The 14,465-nt window shown below is 41.5% G+C and overlaps 1 protein-coding gene across 1 annotated transcript in view; it reads left to right on the top strand.

Annotated features, from left to right (window-relative positions):
* USP50 (ubiquitin specific peptidase 50) overlaps nucleotides 1–14,465 on the top strand; it is a 47,154-nt gene that overhangs the window by 9,849 nt on the left and 22,840 nt on the right. Inside the window, exon 6 of the mRNA XM_025390108.1 lies at nucleotides 7,160–7,292. Coding sequence (XP_025245893.1) covers nucleotides 7,160–7,292 — 133 coding nt within the window. The remainder of the gene's footprint in view (nucleotides 1–7,159; nucleotides 7,293–14,465) is intronic.

Raw genomic sequence — 14,465 nt, 5'->3', positions numbered from 1 at the left:
TCTCAGTTCTTGCAGTCTCCGCTTCTCTGGTTCAAGCCATTCTCCTGCCTCAGCCTCCAGAGTAGCTGGGACTACAGGCACCTGCCAGCATGTCTGGCTAATTCTTACTTTTTTTGGTAGAGACAGGTTTTCACCATGTTGCTCAGGCAGATCTCAAACTCCTGAGCTCAGGTGATCTGAATGATCTGCCCACCTCAGTCTCCCAAAGTGCTTGGATTATAGGCATGAGCCACTGTGCCTAGCCAAATTTCTTGTATATTTTCAATAGCAGTTCTTTACCAGATTTTGGTTTTTTTTGTTGTTGTTGTTGTTGTTGTTGTTTTGTTTTTTTTAGTCCATGGCTTGTTTTTTATTGTCTTGACAGTTTTGTAGAGCAGAAAATTTTGACTTTAATGGAGTCCAGCTTATCAATTCTTTTGTAAAGGAGGCCTTTGGTGTTGTAGCTAAAAAGTCATTGCCAAACACAAGATTATCTAGAGCTTCTCCAGTGTTATCTTCCAGGAGTTTTGTAGCTTTCTGTTTTACGTTTTGGTCTGTGATCCATTTTGAGTTAATTTTTGTGAAGGGTGTAAGGTTTGTGTATGGATTCTTCTTCTTTTTTTTTTTTTCATGTAGATATCCAGTTGTCCCAGCACCATTTGTTGAAAAAGGTTATCTTTTCTCCATTGTATTACCTTTGTTCCTTTGTCAATGATCAGCTGATCATATCTTTGTGGGTCCATTTCTCAGCTCTCTTGTCTATACCATTCTTTTTCTAATGTTTTTTTTTTTTTTTTTTTCCAGCAATACCACACTGTCTTGATTATTCTGGTTTTAAAATACATTTTGAAGTTTGGTAATGTCAGTCCAATTATGTTTTCCTTCAGTATAGTTTTGGCTACTCTGGATCTTTTACCTCATCCCATAAACTTTAGAATCATTTTGTCAATATCCACAAAATAAGTTATTGGGATTTTGATTGGGATTACATTGTATTTACAGATCAAATTGGGAAGAACTGACATCTTGACAATATTGAAGCTTCTTATCCATGAATATAGAATATATCTCTCTGTTTATTTAGGTTCTTCTCGGATTTCTTTCATGAGAATTTTCTAGTTTTCCTTCTATAGGTCTTGTACATATTTTGTTAATTTTATAACTAAGTATTTCATTTTTGAGGGTGCTAATGTGAATGGTATTGTGATTTTTTTTATTTAAAATTTTTTTTTTGAGACAGAGTCTTGCTCTATCACCCAGGCTGGAGTGCAGTGACACGGTCTCGGCTCACTGCAAGCTCCGCCTCCCGGATTCACACCATTCTCCTGCCTCAGCCTCCCGAGTAGCTGGAACTACAGGTGCCCGCCACCTCGCCCGGCTAATTTTTTGTATTTTTAGTAGAGACAGGGATTGCCCGCATAGCTAGGATGGTCTCGATCTCCTGACCTTGTGATCCGCCCGCCTTGGCCTCCCAAAGTGCTGGGATTACAGGCATGAGCCACCACGCCCGGCCTGGATCTGTCCATTTCTGACAGAGGTGTGTTAATATCTCCAACTATAAAAGTGGATTTATCTATTTCTCCTTGCAGTTCTATCAGTTTTTCCTTTGTGTGTGTGTGTGTGCGCGCGCATGTGTGTGTGTGTTTGTGAGACAGAGTTTCGCTTTGTTGCCCAGGCTGGAGTGCAGTGGTGCAGTCTCGGCTCACTGCAAACTCTGCCTCCTGGGTTTAAGCAATTCTCATGTCCCAGCCTCCCGAGTAGCTGGGATTACAGGTGCATGCCCCCACATCTGCCTAGTTTTTGTATTTTTAGTAGAGACAGGGTTTAGCCATGTTGGCCAGGCTGGGCTCAAACTCCTGACCTCAAGTGGCCCGCCCACCTTGGCCTCCCAACGTGCTGGGATTACAGACATGAGCTACGGTGCCCAGCCAGTTTTTCCTCATGTATTTTGACCCTTTGTTGTTAAGTGCATATATGTTAAGAATTTCTATGTCTTCTTGAAAAATGGATCCCTTTATCATTATATATGGCCCTTTTTATCCTCAATCACTTTCTTTGTTTTGAAGACTGCTCTGTCTGAAGTTAATATAGCTACTCCCACTTTCTTAGTGGTAGGATGGTTTGTTTTCCTCCATCTGTTTACTTTAGTCTCTATGTGTCTTTATATTTCAAGTATGTTTCTTGTACACAGTATATAGTTGAATTTTGTTTTTGATTCACTGTGACAATCTGTGTTTTAATTAATGTATATAGACCACTGACATTCAAAGTGATCGTTGATGCTGTTGGGTTAAATATCTGTTGTACTTGTTACTGCCTTCTATTTGTTGCCCTTGTTCTTTGTGTTCCTGTTTTTATCTACCACTCTTTTCCTGCTTTTTGTGGTTTTAATTGAGCATCTTATATGACTCCATTTTCTCTCCTTTATTACCATATAAGCTATACTTTTTAAAACATTTTTTAGTGGTTGCCTTAGAGTTTGCAATATACGGCCGGGCGCGGTGGCTCAAGCCTGTAATCCCAGCACTTTGGGAGGCCGAGACAGGTGGATCACGAGGTCAGGAGATCGAGACCATCCTGGCTAACACGGTGAAACCCCATCTCTACTAAAAAATACAAAAAAACTAGCCGGGCGAGGTGGTGGGCGCCTGTAGTCCCAGCTACTCGGGAGGCTGAGGCAGGAGAATGGCGTGAACCCGGGAGGCGGAGCTTGCAGTGAGCTGAGATCCGGCCACTGCACTGCAGCCTGGGCGACAGAGCGAGACTCTGTCTCAAAAAAAAAGAGTTTGCAATATACATTTACGACTAATCCATGTCCACTTTCAAATAACACCATACTGCTTTCCTTGTATCACTGCTGTCATTCATTTCACTTATATATAAAGATACATAAGAATATATATGATATATACATAAGCATACATAATTGAATATATTGTCTCTATTATTGTTTTGAATAAACTGTTATGTTAGATCAATTAATAATAAGAAAAAAGTTTTTATTTTACCCTCACTTATTCCTTCTTCAGTGCTCTTTCTTTATGTCGATCCTAGTGTTTGACCTATATCATTTTCCTTCTCTGTAAAGGATTTCTTTTAACATTTTTGTTTTTTTGAGATGGAGTCTTACTTTGTTTCCCAGCCTGGAAGGCAGTGGCATGATCTCGGCTCACTGCAACCTCTGCCTCACGGGTTCAAGCGATTCTCCTGCCTCAGCCTCCCAAGTAGCTGAGATTACAGACCTGCACCACCATGCCAGGCTAATTTTGTATTTTTGTTAGAGACAGGGTTTCACCATGTTGCCAGGTGGTTTTGAACTCCCTACCTTAAGTGATCCACCCGCCTTGGCTTCCCAGAGTAGCTGTGATTACAGGCATGAGCCACCGTGCCCAGCCTCTTTTAACATTTCTTGCAAGGCAGGTCTACTGGCAAAAAATTCCCTTAATGTTTCTTTGTCCAATGACGTCTTTATTTCCCTTCACATTTGAAGGTTAACGTTACAGGATACAGAATTCTAGGTTGGTGGTTTTCCTCCCTTTTAACACTTTCAGTATTTTATTCCACTTTCTTCTTGTTTGCATGGTTTCTGAGAAGTTAGATGTAATTCTTATGTCTGCTCCTCTATAGGTGTGCTTTCTGCCCCCAATCTGGCTTCTTTTGGGATTTTTTTCCTTATCTTTGATATTCTGCAGTTTGAAAATGAAATGCCTAGGTGTCATTTTTCTGGTATTTATCTTTCTTGGTGTTCTCTGAGCTTCCTGAATCTGTGGTTTGGTGTATGGCATTAATCTGGGAAAATTCTCAGTCATTACTGTTTCAAATATTTTTTCTGTTCTTTTCTCTTTCTTTTCCTTTTGGTATTTCCATTATACAGATGTTACATCTTCGTAGTTGTCCCACAGTCCTTGGATATTGTTGTGCTTTTTTTTTTTTTTTTAAGTCTATTTTCTTTCTTTCTTTTTTTTTTTTTTTTAGTAGAGATCCAGGGACGGGGGCAGGGGCTCTTACTTTGTTGCCCAGGCTGGTCTGGAACTCCTGGGCTCGGGCGATTCTTCCGCCTTGGCCTCCCAAAGTGCTGGGATACAGGCGTGAGCCACCGTGCCCAGCCAGTCTTTTTCTTTCTTCTTTTCAGTTTTAAAGATTTCTACTGAGGTTCCTCAAGCTCAGAGATTCTTTCTTCAGCTGTGTGCAGTCTACTAATAAGCCCATCAGAGGCTTTCTTCACGTGTTAGTGTTTTTTTCCTCTAGCAGTTAAAAAAACAAAAACTAACCACTATACTAACAAGGATACCTCTAGCATTTCTTTCAGTTCATTCTTAGGATTTCCAGGTCTCTGCTTACATTGACCATCTGTTCTTGCATGCTCTCTACTTTATTCATTAGAACCCTTAGTATGTTCATCAGTTTTAAATTCTCAGTCTGGTAATTCCCACACCCCTGCCCTATCTGGTTCTGATACTTAACTGTCTCTTCAAACTGTGTTTTTCGCCTTTTAGTATGCCTTGTAATTTTTTCCTGATAGCCAGATATGGTGAACTGGGTAAGAGAAACTGACGTAAACAGACCTTGATGATGTGGTGGTAAGGCGGAGGGGCAGGGGAAGCGCTGTATAATCCTACGAGTGGGTCTCGGTCTTTTAATGAACTTAAGCCTCCAGACTACGAACTTCACAAGTGCTCCTCAGTCCCTTCACACCTGCTTCGGTGGAACAGGATGGTTATGCGTGGGCTGGAGTTAGGTGTTTTCCTCCCCCCAGGTCAGTTAAGCTCTGATAAAACCCCAGCAGGTTAGGCTCTGGTTGATCAGTTTCTCCTGTGGGCAGGCGTGAAGAGCTGGGTGCGCCAGTGTATTCCAGAATGGTTCCTTTCCCTTCTTCCTCCTGCCAGAAGCATGAGGACAGTTGTCTCAAATACTTACCGTGCGAGTGTGGTTGGGCTCCTGGAGGGAAAACTCACGAAGTAGGGGCCCCCCGTGACTGGATTCTTTGGAGTTTTTAACTCTCAGACTCTTCACTGAGCCTCCAGCAAATTAGTCAATTACAGTCCAGGTTTTCCTACGCAGACCTGTTCCCTCAGAGGTTTCTGCTCGGCAGTGTTGGCTCTGGTAAGTTTGTGATTCTCTGTGTTTGCTGGTCTGTGTTTCCAGTTTTGGGGGCAGTGGTTTGTCCTGTGACCTCACCGCTCTTTCAGCTCTACGAAGAGCTGTTTATTTTCCTTTCGGTTACTTCTTTCCTTCCTGAAGGAAAATAACCAAAAGTTTTGTTTAGCTTTTAACTTGTTAGGACAGAACGGTGACTTCCAAGTGTCCTTATGTGTAGAACTGAAAACTAGACGTCTCTCATCATTGCTTTCGGTGTTCAAACTGTTCAAAATTGGCCAGTGGGAGCCCCTTCAAGTTAGCTACTGGGGTCCCATGAGTTTATTAGGGTATGCTTACAAAAAAATGTATCATTTTTAGTGCACAGTTCTGTGAATTCTGACAAATGCATGCAGTCATGTCGCCATTACAACCAACATATAAACCATTTCCATCACCTCAAAAAGTTCTCTCATGCTCCTAACTAATCACTCTCCTTCCCGACCCTAAGCCTATAAAAATTGCTCATCTGATTCCCAACCTTATAATTTTGTGTTTTTCAGAATGTGCTATGTCATACTGTACGTAGCTTTTAGTTTTTCTTTCACTTAGCATGATTCTTTTGAAATACGTGTTGTTGCATACATTAGTGGTCCCTTTTTTACTGCTGTGTGCTATTCCTTTTTGTGAGTGTACCACAGTTGCACGTCTCCACCAGTTGATGGACGTTTGGGTTGTTTACAGTTTTGAGTAGTTAGGAATACAGCTTCTACAAACACTAGAAGATAGCTTGTTATGTGGGCCTAAGTCTTCATTTCTCTTGGGATGATACCCAGGTATAGAATTGCTGGATCACATGGCATTCCCTTAGTTTTTTGAAAACAGGGTATTTTGCTTTCTGGCACAAGAATGTCTTGGTCTCAGTAATTTCCCAGCCTCAGACCTACATCAGCCATTTTTCCAAAATGAACATAATTTTTTTTTTTAAAAGCTTCTGAGTAACTGATATGAGCTTAGATTTACAAACTTAGGATCTATGTAACAATACAGAATGTGAAAGATTTTTCACAAAATGTTCTTATTAAAACATTATATTAAAACGTTTAAAAAAAAAACCTCAGAGCTTGAAAACGACATTGCCAAGACTACCTGTGCCGAAATCAAGATAAGGAAAAGCTGAGCCAGTGTGGTTAAACTAAACAGGTTCAGTTGGAGCAAAAGCCTCAGGAATTATCAATGTGGTTTCCACTTCCCCCAATGCTGAGAGCCTTGGTTATCCCTTTCTTTTTGCCCTACTAGATTCGACTTTAGCTTGAATCTTTACTATCTCACTCCCTGATTCAACTTCCAGTCTCATTTTGGTGAGGTTTGTGGATGTGGTATTTAAATAGATAAGAGAAAAGTAATTTATAAGTCTGTACCAAATAATCTTTCCAAGAAATTACTTTTTTTTTTTTTTTTGAGATGGAGTCTCGCTCTGTCACCCAGGCTGGAGTGCAGTGGTGTGATCTCAGCTCACTGTAACCTCCACCTCCCAGGTTCAAGTGATTCTCCGACCTCAGCCTCCTGAGTACCTGGGATTACAGGCATCCACCATCATGCCCGGCTAATTTTTTCGCATTTTCAGTAGAGACGAGGTTTCACCATGTTGGCCAGACTGGTTCTAACTCCTGACCTCAAGTGATCCACCCACTTCAGCCTCCCAAAGTGCTAAGATTACAGGCGTGAGCCACCAGGCCAGGCCAGAGATTACCTTTTTTTAGAGATAGGGTCTCACTCTGTCACCCAGGCTGGAGTGCAGTGGCTCGATCATGACTCCCTCAGCCTTCCTATGCTCAGGTGATCCTCCTACTTTAGCCTCCTGAGTAGCTGGGACTACAGGTGAGAATTCTATGTAGAGACAGGGTTTTGCCTTGTTACTCAGGCTGATCTCAAACTCCTAGGCTCAAGGGATATGCCCGCCTTGGCCTCCCAACATTGTGGGATTACAGGCATGAGCCACTGTGCCCAGCCAAGAAATTACTTTTAAGATACTTGGAATTTGTCATGTAGACAAATGAGTGGTTCACAAGCTTACTTTGTATTTTACACATTATCCCTGCAGGTTTGACATTCAGGGTACAACGAAAAGGAAGCTGAGAACGGATATTCATTACCCACTCACTAATTTGGACCTCACTCCTTATATTTGCCCAATTTTCCGGAAATATCCTAAATACAATCTCTGTGCAGTGGTGGTGAGTAAAAACAAACTGGTAAAAGTAACCCAATTTTGGCCGGGCGCGGTGGCTCATGCCTATAATCCCAGCATTTTCGGAGGCTGAAGCAGGCGGATCACGAGGTCGGGAGATCTAGACCATCCTGGCTAACACAGTGAGGCCTCATCTCTACTAAAAATACAACAACAAAAAAAAAAAAAATTAGCTGGGCGTGGTAGCAGGTATCAGTAGTCCCAGCTACTCGGGAGGCTGAGGCAGAAGAATGGTGTGAACCCGGGAGGCAGAGCTTGCAGTGAGCCGAGATCGCTCCACTGCACTCCAGCCTAGGCAACAGAGCGAAACTCCGTCTCAAAAAAAAAAAAAGTAACCCAATTGTAAAGAAAGCTCTAGAATTATCTGCTCGAATCCCTATTTCTCCTGTCTCTCCCTGACTTCTTTTATGCCCTACTTTAAAAATATATAGACCAGGAAACTCTCCACTTTGACCTAGACAAGTAGAGGAACAAAGAAATAAAATATACTGTTCACTGCCTCTTTATTTTCTCTCTACTCAGCGGCTATTTTAGATCTAAGGATACTTGCAAATTGTGCTCCTAGAGGCAGCAGGAGAAGTTGGTTCCAGTAGCTTAACATTGCTTTTGAGACAGGGCCTTGCTCTGTTGCCCAGGCTGGAGTGCTGTCGGTGGCGCAATCACAGCTCACTGCAGCCTCCAACTCAGTGATCCTCCCCGAGTAGCTGAGACTACAGGCATGTGCATTTACAAGCAGCCGAGACTACACGCATGAAAATACAGGCATTTTTTTTTCTTTTAAAGTAGAGATGAGGTCTCACTATGCTGCCCATGCTGGTCTTGACCTCCTGGGCTCAAGGGACCCTCCCACCCTGGCCCCTTAAAGTGCTGGGATTACAAGCATCAGCCACCAGGCCCAGCCTTTGATAGCTTTATGTTGAATAACCATGAACCACTTTGTGGCCAAAGCTGCAAAACAGTAGGTACATACTAGACACAAGATTCAATGCCTGTATACAGCCAGGCCTAGAAAAACTCTGGGGTCCCCATGGTTCTAAGTCAACTATGATCAATGAAGATTTCCTGAAGGAAAGAAAGCATGGAGTATAATTTAGACCAAATCACCGGAATTCACATCAACCATCCCCAAGTAGCAAGCTTCTCTGGGTTTCTGTTCTGGATCACGGTGTTAAAGATCTGTCTCAGAACATACTCATATTTCAAATTGTACCCGGAGGCCCAGTTGTGTCTACATCAAATGGTTGAGACGCCCGCTGGAGCCCAGTATGATTCACGAGAGTCCACCGAAGTCTCATTTGCCTCTTCAGCTTATTGTTGAATTAGTGTCTTCTAAAATGTGAATCCCACTGGTCTTCTCATTAGCAGCTCTCGGAACCGTACCTCCACACTTTAACAAAATGATCAGCTCAGTATTTTGTGTGTTCACTTCGAGCCTCGATATTCTCCTTTCCAATTTATCCTGCTCCCAAACATGGCTTTTCTTCTCTCACTTCCTTGCTTGGGAATCTAGAGTGGCCTTCTCTTCTCTGTTATATCAAATGCAGACTCGGATGTAGATTCCCAAACAGTGCAGGAACTGCCTCCCTTATACTTTACTATTTTTATTTCTCATATCGATGTTTTTGCTTTAAGAAAATCCAAATGACAAAAGTCTGAATTTAATATAAAAATTGTAATTATTGCTGGGCTCAGTGGCTGCCTCTTGTATTAATAATTCCAGCAATTATGGTGGCTGAGGTGGAAGGATTGTTTGGGGACAGGAGTTAGAGTCTATGGTGAGCTATGATTGCTCCTCTGCACTCCAGCCTGGGTGACAGGGCAAGACTCCATCTCTTTAAAAAAAAAAAAAAGTATGTGCATTATGGAAATATATATGTTTATATAAAACATCACCCCAAACCTCCTATAAATTCTTAGTCCTAGGCCAGGCACAGTGGCTCACGCCTGTAATCCCTGCACTTTGGGAGGCTGAGGTAGGAGGATCGCTTGAGTCCCGGAATTCAAGCCAGCAGTCCTGGCAACATGGCAAAACTCCATCTCTTAAAAAACAAAAAACAAAAAAACAACAACAAAACTTAGTTATTTTAGTAATCAAACTATTATTGGTTGATTAAGCGGCCAAAAGTTGGTTTTGAAAGAGAACTATATTTAGAATTTGCTGCAAAGTGATTCATCAGAGATAAAAACTAAACATCTGTGAGGCTGGGCATGGTGGCTCACATCTATAATCCCAGCACTTTGGGAGGCTGAGGTGGGCAGATCACCTGAGGTCAGGAGTTTGAGACCAGTCTTGCAAACATGGTGAAACCCCATCTCTACTAAAAATGGAAAAAAATTAGCTGGGTGTGGTGGCGGGTGCCTGTAATCCCAGCTACTCGGGAGGCTGAGGCAGGAGAATTGCTTGAACTTGGGAGGCAGAGGTTGCAGTGAGCGAGATTGGGCCACTGCACTCTAGCTTGAGCGAGTGAGACTTGGTCTCAAAAAAATAAAATAAAATAAAATAAAAAAGTAAGCATCTTTGAAATTGTGATGTATGACAGTAGGACTAAAACCATCTAGAGCTTTGCTACTTAACGTATAGCCCTCAGGAGAACCATAGCATTGGCACCACTTCTTAGAAATAAAAAATCTCAGGCCAGGCATGGTGGCTCACACCTGTAATCCCGGCACTTTGGGAGGCTGAGGTGGGCGGATCACGAGGTCAGGAGATTGAGACCAGCCTGGCCAACATGATGAAACCCCATCTCTACTAAAAATACAAAAAAAAAAAAAAAAAAAAAAATTAGCCGGGTGTGGTGGCATCTGCCTGTATTCCCAGCTACTCGGGAGGCTGAGGCAGGAGAATCACTTGAACCCGGGAGGCGGAGGTTGCAGTGAGCCGAGATTGCACCACTGTACTCCAGCCTGGACGACAGAGAGAGACTCCATCTCAGAAAAAAGAGAAAAAAAGAATCTCAGGCCCTATCTCAGGCTCACTGAATTAGAATCTGCATTTTAATATCCCTGTGTGGTTTCTGTGCATAATGAAGTTTAAGAAGCATACATCTCTAGACTAGAAGGGAAGGATTCCCCTGCGCCATCCTTAAAAGAGATTTATCCAGCCTTTGCATGAGCCCTTGAATAGTTTACTGCTTTGCGAGACAAGCTCTTTATTTGCTAGATTCTTTGTTAGATTTATTTTATGAACACTTACATAGCATTTGTTATGTATCAGGCACTGTTCTAGGCACTTTACAAATAAGCATTTAATCCTTATTCTAGCCTTTGAGGTAGGCACTCTGTATTATTCCCATTTTACAGAATGGGAAACAGGCACAGAGAGGTTAAATGATTTGCCCCAAATCATTCTGCCTACAAAGAGCAGAGCCAAGACCTGAACCCAGGCAGGCTGGCTCCAAACCGTCTTGCTCTCATCTCTGATGCTGTGCTGCCTCTGATTGTTAAGCATGTCTCTATACTGAGCCCAAATCTACCTTCCTCCTTGTAGAGTCTTCCCATTTGTCCTCATTCTGTCCTCTGAAGCAGTGATAGCAATATGTGTGTGGCTTACAGTTAACAAATGCTTGTACATATGCATTAGCAAAGCAAAATACCTTTTTTTCGTATACGTGTTCCTTCAAATATTTGAAAATGGCAATCATATGCTAACAATATCTAACTCCTTCAACCCTCCTCAAATCATTGGTTTCTAGAAAGAGTGTTTTTTAAAATGATGAATTACTTTAGGCACAGAAGTCTGAACGGAATAAGTAGTCATGCTATTTGCCACCTAGGTAAAGAAATAAAACACAGGCCAGGAGCAGTGGCTCATGCCTGTAGTCCCAGCACTTCGGGAGGCCGAGGCAGGAGGATTGCTTGAGCTCAAGAGTTGGAGACCAGCCTGGGCAACATGGTGAAACCCCATCTCTACAAAAAAATTAAAAAGTTAGCTGAGCGTGGTGGTACATACCTGTGGTCCTAGCTACTCAAGGGGCTGAGGTGGGAGGATCACTTGAGCTGGGGAGGTTGAGGCTGCAGCAAGCTGAGATAGTGCCGCTGCACTCCAGCCTAAGCAACAGAGGGAAACTCTGCCTAAAATAAAATAATAATATAATACTGTAGATAAAAATCCCCTGTGTATCTTTAATGATCTCACTCCCTTCCATTTCCTGATGTAACCATTACCCGAATTCGGTGTATATTATTCCCATGCATTCTTTTCCGCAAATGTTTGCATTCTCTGTTTTGCATATTCTCTATATCTGGTATCATACTGAACATATTCTTCTATAGATGCTTTTTCTCTTCAATATTATCTTTAATGATATTAATCCATCAATACATTAGCTTTTTAATTTATTAATATTTTAATTGAAAAATCAAAATTTTATACATTAATGGGGTACAATGTCATGTTTTGAGAGATTATGTATGTACACGCGTGCACACACACACACACAATGTGGAATGATTAAATCAAGCTAACATATTCTTCACCTCACTTATTTTTTGTGGTGAGGCATTTGAAATTTGCTCAGCTATTTTGAAATACACGATACCTTTTATTTACGATAGTCACTCTGCCATGCAATAGGTGTCAGATCTCCTCACTGAAACTTTATACCCTTTGACCAAAAACTCCTCATTCCTCACTCCCCTCCCCAGCCTGTGGTAACCACCTCTACTCTCTACTTCGATGAGTTCAATTTTTTTTTAGATTCCACAAGTAAGTGAAATCGTGCAGTATTTGTCTTTCTGTGCCTGGCTTGTTTCACTTAGCATAGTGTCCTCCAGTTCCATCCATGCTGTTGCAAATGGCAGAATTTCCTTTTTAAAGGCTGAATAGTGTTCCAAATATATCACATTTTCTTTATTCATTTATCCACTGACAGATGCTTAGTTTGATTCCATATCTTGGCTTTTGTGAATAATACTGCAATGAGCATGGGCGTGTAGATATCCCTTCAACGTATCGATTTCAATTCCTTTGGATGTATATCCAGAAGTCAGATTGCTGGTAGTAGGGGTTTTTTGTTGTTGTTTTTAAAGACTGGGTTTTGCTCTGTCACCCAGGCTGGAGTACAGTGGCACAATCATGGCTCACTGCAGCCTTGAACTCCCAGGCTCAAGCGATCCTCCCACTTCAGCCTCCCAAGTATCTGAGACTACAGGCATGTGTTCCCACACCTGGCCTGGTTTTAGTTTTTCAAATCTTTATACCATTTTCCATAATAACAGTACTAATTTACATTCCCACCAGCAAAGTACAGAATTCCTTTATCTCCACATCTTTGCCAGCACTTGTTACCTTTCATCTTTGTGATAATAGCCATTCTAACAGGTGTGGGGTCATCGCTCATTGTGGTTTTAATTTCTCTTTCCTTAATGCGTAATGATGTTGAACATTTTTGTCATGAACCCACTGGACATTTGTATGTCTTGAGAAATATCTGTTCTGGTTCTTTGTCCATTTTAAAATCAGGTTATTTGTTTTCTTGCTAATGAGTTGAGTTCTTATATATTTTAGATATTAACTGCTTATCAGATGTATGGTTTGCAAATATTTTCACCTATTTGTGTTATCTCTCCCCTTAGTTAATCGTTTCCTTTGCTGTGCAGAAGCTTTCACATTTGATGCAATTCCCTTTGTCTATTTTTGCTTTTATTGCCTGTGCTTTCAGGGTCACATTCAAAATAATCATTGCTCGGCCAGCGTTGTGGAGCTTCTCCAGGTTTACTTCTAGTTGTTTCATAGTTTCAGGTCTTATGTTGAAGTCTTTAATCCATTTTGAGCTGGTTTTTGTTTATGATATGAGATAAGGATCCACTTTGATTCTTCTGCCTGTGAATATCCAGTTTTCCTGACACTATTTATTTACTGTCCTTTCCCTATTTTATGTTCTTGGCACCTTTGTGGAAAATCATTTGACCATAAATGCCTGGGTTTATTTCTGAGCATTCCATCCTGTTCCACTGGTCTACAGGTCGGTTTTTATGCCAGAACATGCAGTTTTGATTATAACAGCTTTATGTAACAACATATTTTGAGATCAGGGAGTGCGATGCCTCCAGCTTTGTTCTTTTGGCCTGATTGTTTTGGCAATTTGGGGGTCTTTTGTCATTTCATATAAATTTAAGGATTTTTTTCTATTTCTGTAAAAAATTTCATTGGAAGTTTCATAGGGATTGCATTGAATCTGTAGATTGCTTTACATAATATGGACATTTTAGCAATGTTAATTTTTCAAATCCAAGAATACAGGATATCTTTTCATTTATTTGTATTTTCTTCAGTTTCTTTCTTGGATATGTAGAGTCTTCAGTATCTTTCACCTCCTTGGTTAAATTGACACCTAAGTAGTTTTTGTTGTTTTTGCTATTGCAAATGGGATTATTTTCTTAATTTCTTTTTTGGATAGTTTGTCATTAATGTATAGAAATGCCACTGTGGCCGGATACAGTGGCTTATACCTGTAATCCCAGTTCTTTGGGAGGCTGAGGTGGGAGGATTGCTTGAGTCTGGGAGTTCAAGACCAGCCTGGACAACATAGGGCGACCCTGTCTCTACATAAAATTTTAAAAAATAGCCAAGTATAGTGGTGCACACCTGCTACTCCAGAGGCTGATGTGGAAGGATAGCTTGAGCCCAGGAGGTTGAAGCTGCAGTGAGCTGTGATTATGCCACTGCACTCCAGCCTGGGTGACAGAGCAAGACCCCATCTCACCAAAAAAAAAAAGAAGTGCTACTGATTTTTATATGTTGATTCTGTATCCTGAAACTTTATTGAATTCATTTCAGTTCTAACAGGTTTTTTTGGTGGAGTTTTTAGGGTTTTCTCTATATAAGATCATGTCCTTAGCAAACAGAGAATTTCACTTTTTCTTTTTCTATTGGCATGCCTTTCATTTCTTTCTCTTGCCTAATTGCGCTGGCTAGGAATTCCAGTACCGTGCTGAAAGGAAGTGGTGAGTGGCTGGATGTGGTGGCTCACTCCTGTAATCCCAGCACTTTGGGAGGCTGAGGCAGGCAGATCACTTGAGGTTAGGAGTTTGAGAACAACCTGGACAACATGGTGAAAACTTGTCATTACTAAAAATACAATAAAATTAGCCTAGCATGGTGGCACACACCTGTAGCCCCAGCTATCCAGGAGGCTGAGGCAGAAGAATTGCTTGAACC

The sequence above is a fragment of the Theropithecus gelada genome, chromosome 7a (assembly GCF_003255815.1).
Source record: "Theropithecus gelada isolate Dixy chromosome 7a, Tgel_1.0, whole genome shotgun sequence".
Taxonomy (NCBI): Eukaryota; Metazoa; Chordata; class Mammalia; order Primates; family Cercopithecidae; genus Theropithecus; species Theropithecus gelada.
This window is presented reverse-complemented; position numbering and strand designations above follow the sequence as displayed.